The following is a 3104-nucleotide window of genomic DNA, read 5'->3' on the forward strand; positions in this document are numbered from 1 at the left end:
GTGTACAGTGCGCCTGTGTGACAGCGTCAGCAAAATTTTGCTCAAAATATACGGAGTAGAGATGACGTGCGTGTCGCTCTGAAGACACAATTTTAACGATCCGGTAAAAAAAAAAAAAATCTGGTTTGACCAGCTTCTCTGAGGAACTCTGTGTCTTCAGAAAGCTCCGCCGCCATTTTCTAACAGACATGTTGGGAAGTAACAACAAAAGAGGAGCGGCCATTTCCAACCACATAGCTTTTCCCTGCCTTGGATCCAAATGCGGCCTAAAGAGGCTTCACAGTGAAATAAGGTTGTTTGGTTGAAAATATATCTTCACAAGAATTGAATCATAATTAGCGAGCCCCATCTCAACGAGACCTTCGCTAAATCACTGTTGGTTCTCTGCGTCTTGGATGGCAAAACAAACGGAACCGCATAAATACGATGACACCAACTGGACCAAGGGGAGAAAAGATTTTCTTACCTGATGTGTGGAATCCCGACTCCACCTTGAAGGATCTTGTACAGCTTGCTTTCGTATAGGAGTTGTGGATGTCTGGCTTTTTGGGATTCTAGTTTTACAGCTACCTCCTACAAATCACACACAACATAGTAGCTGTTACCGCTGCAGTTCAAGAATTGAGATGACAAACACTTCCGATATACCAATAGGCTAACATGAAATCTTCTTAGTTCTCCGACAAACAGGCAGGGCAGTGTTGCGATCTGCCTCTCATAGTAAGAATCTAAAATGAACCATCCCATTCCCAAACAAAAACCCAGAAACAGACTGATTCACCAAGTTACCTCTCCATTTGTGATGTTGATTGCCAAATAAATGTCGCCGAAAGATCCCGATCCAATTTTTCTGACGAGCTTGTACTTTCCACCGACTATGAACTCGGCTTTGGAACCACTGCTGCTGGCCATAATATCAACCGAAGAACAATTACCAACAGAAAAGCTTTAAGATCTTTGCGTTTGTTGGTCAACCTTGGTTATCGGTAGAACATAAAGTTGCGTTATTAGTAATACTACTGCACAACCTCTCACAAACAATCCCCCCCCCCAAATACGAAAACGGTTATTTTCGGTGGATCTCGACCAATGATATTGGTTTTGTCATAAGCTAGAACCTATAATTTCTCTAGAAAAACGTCGTGCCAAACAGAAGGAGTAAATCCAAAACTAAATCCCAACAAGCTGAAGGCCTTTARCAAGAAGCTAACGTCAGCACAGCAAAGTTTAGCATCAAGCTAACGTTGTAGCGAGCAGCAACACTGAAAAGTGTCMCAAGTTTCTGTCACAAGGAGCTAAAAGCAACGCTCCCGATGATGGTAATGGTAGTTCTACAGTCTCTTAACTGCTTTTCCGGCTAACTTTAAGAACCGCAACCGTCTGTACAAAGCGCAACCCACTCACTCCGCCATCTTGTCTTCTCTACCCTTCCTCAACTGGTTTCAGTTGAAGGCGATTAGCTATGCTGTCTCATGGCCCCTTCAAGTGCTGTTGGAAATTTCACAGCTATCAGGAACAAAACACGATTTCTAAAGCATAAATTGGCTACCTTATTTTTATTATGTAAAATTATACATCATGTTTATTTTTATTGTCTTTCTTGGTTAATTTAAGTTGGTAAATTAACCAACTTAATTGTACAAATTTTTACGTGACTGGCGAATAAGTAAAATAAAAACAATAGAAAAGAATAGCGGGGCAATATCTTTATTGCACATGTGTCAAACTAAAGGCCTGTGGGCCAAATCCGGCCCGCCATAGCTGTTTATGTGTACCTATACATTCTAGAATAAACACTAAATGAGCTTAAATATTAAGTTATCAATCAAATCAATGCAGTTTTTATCTGTTTATTGCCAAATTATATCAATCAGTCCCTCTAGTTTCTTGAGAATTATTGTGGAAATGTATGCAAAATCAATAAAATCCCTGCACTTTTTTTGCATTAATACATAATTGGGAGTTTATTGCAGATTTTTCTCAAAAAATTCTAAAAAACTTTACTTGTACTAAACAGCTAACTTAGCCTTAATTGATTTTAGATTATAGTTCATGATCTATACAGCGAGTAATAAAAAGTCGTATTTACCATCATAAATAAGCTCAAATATCACAAATATTTCCAAATTAGTACCACAAACACTTTGAGTTTTATTGCAAAAAAATCACAAAAAGAATCACGAAATCCTGAAGGGACTGAAAAGATGTTCAATAATAAAYAGGTTTTATCAAAACATTCTGGCACAACCGGCCCTTTAAGAGCATTCATGATCTTGATTTGACCCAAAGTGAATGAGTTTGACACTCCTGCTTTAGTGTCTCACAGTTTGAATATTCTAGTGTTAAAGCCGCACATTAACTTAAGTAAAAAAAAGGAACTTAATTCATAAAAAAGGAAAACTTACAAAAATAGCAATGAGACAGCACTATATTGAAAAGAAATTATGACATAAGAAGTGCACCATATAATTATTAAAATAGTATTCAAACTGAGTGTGAAATTCAACTCAGCTTTCTTTGATTAGCTTTAAACTTTATTTCTGAATTGACGTGTTTCAAGTATTTGCAGTGGTCTTCAAAGTATTATTATTTTGTAAGAGTTTTAATGTAATTTACTTCAGACTTCAAGCACAAGTCCAACTTCTGTCATCTACAGAAATGGTCAGATAACTCTACAGTTAAGGAGTTTATCAGCAGATGGACTGAGTACAGAAAGCTGGTGGGATGCTTTGTGGCATGGTGTGGAAACAACATTGTTTGCCCAGATAGCACACGATGTTAAATCAACGTTGAAAAATAGTWAGAATCGTTGATTTTTGGTTGAAGTYGACAAATGACGGTGGATCAACCRTCAAACAACCATCCACCTCTAGCCAAAGTAACTAACGTTGAAACTGTGTCATTGAATCAACGTTGTTTTGTCGTTGAAATCTAATGACTGAAATGCATTTGTCTGATCAATATCTGATCAATGTTGAATCAATGTCAGCTGTTTTACCACACCCCTCTCCCTCCTCTCCTCCTCATCAGAGCTCTGGGTCAGAGCATTTTATTACTGATCGGGGGTTAGCATGTTTTAAATTAAGCACTGTAGAGGATAGTCG

General features: G+C 37.9%; 1 protein-coding gene across 5 annotated transcripts in view; it reads right to left on the reverse strand.

The window, feature by feature from the left end:
• The window catches only part of csnk1a1 (casein kinase 1, alpha 1), a 69732-nt gene extending 68243 nt beyond the window's left edge, over positions 1 to 1489 (reverse strand). For 4 of the 5 annotated variants that reach the window (XM_008402772.1, XM_008402771.1, XM_008402768.1 and 1 more), the window contains exons 1-2: positions 790 to 1398; positions 467 to 573 (exon numbers count right to left, since the gene is read on the reverse strand). In XM_008402772.1, the coding sequence (XP_008400994.1) occupies positions 467 to 573; positions 790 to 912 (230 nt within the window). In that variant the 5' untranslated portion in view covers positions 913 to 1398. The other variant, XM_008402774.1, reaches the window with a different exon arrangement.
• Between the last annotated feature and the right edge of the window lie 1615 nt (positions 1490 to 3104).

Source organism: Poecilia reticulata, unplaced genomic scaffold (genome assembly GCF_000633615.1).
Source record: "Poecilia reticulata strain Guanapo unplaced genomic scaffold, Guppy_female_1.0+MT scaffold_256, whole genome shotgun sequence".
Taxonomy (NCBI): Eukaryota; Metazoa; Chordata; class Actinopteri; order Cyprinodontiformes; family Poeciliidae; genus Poecilia; species Poecilia reticulata.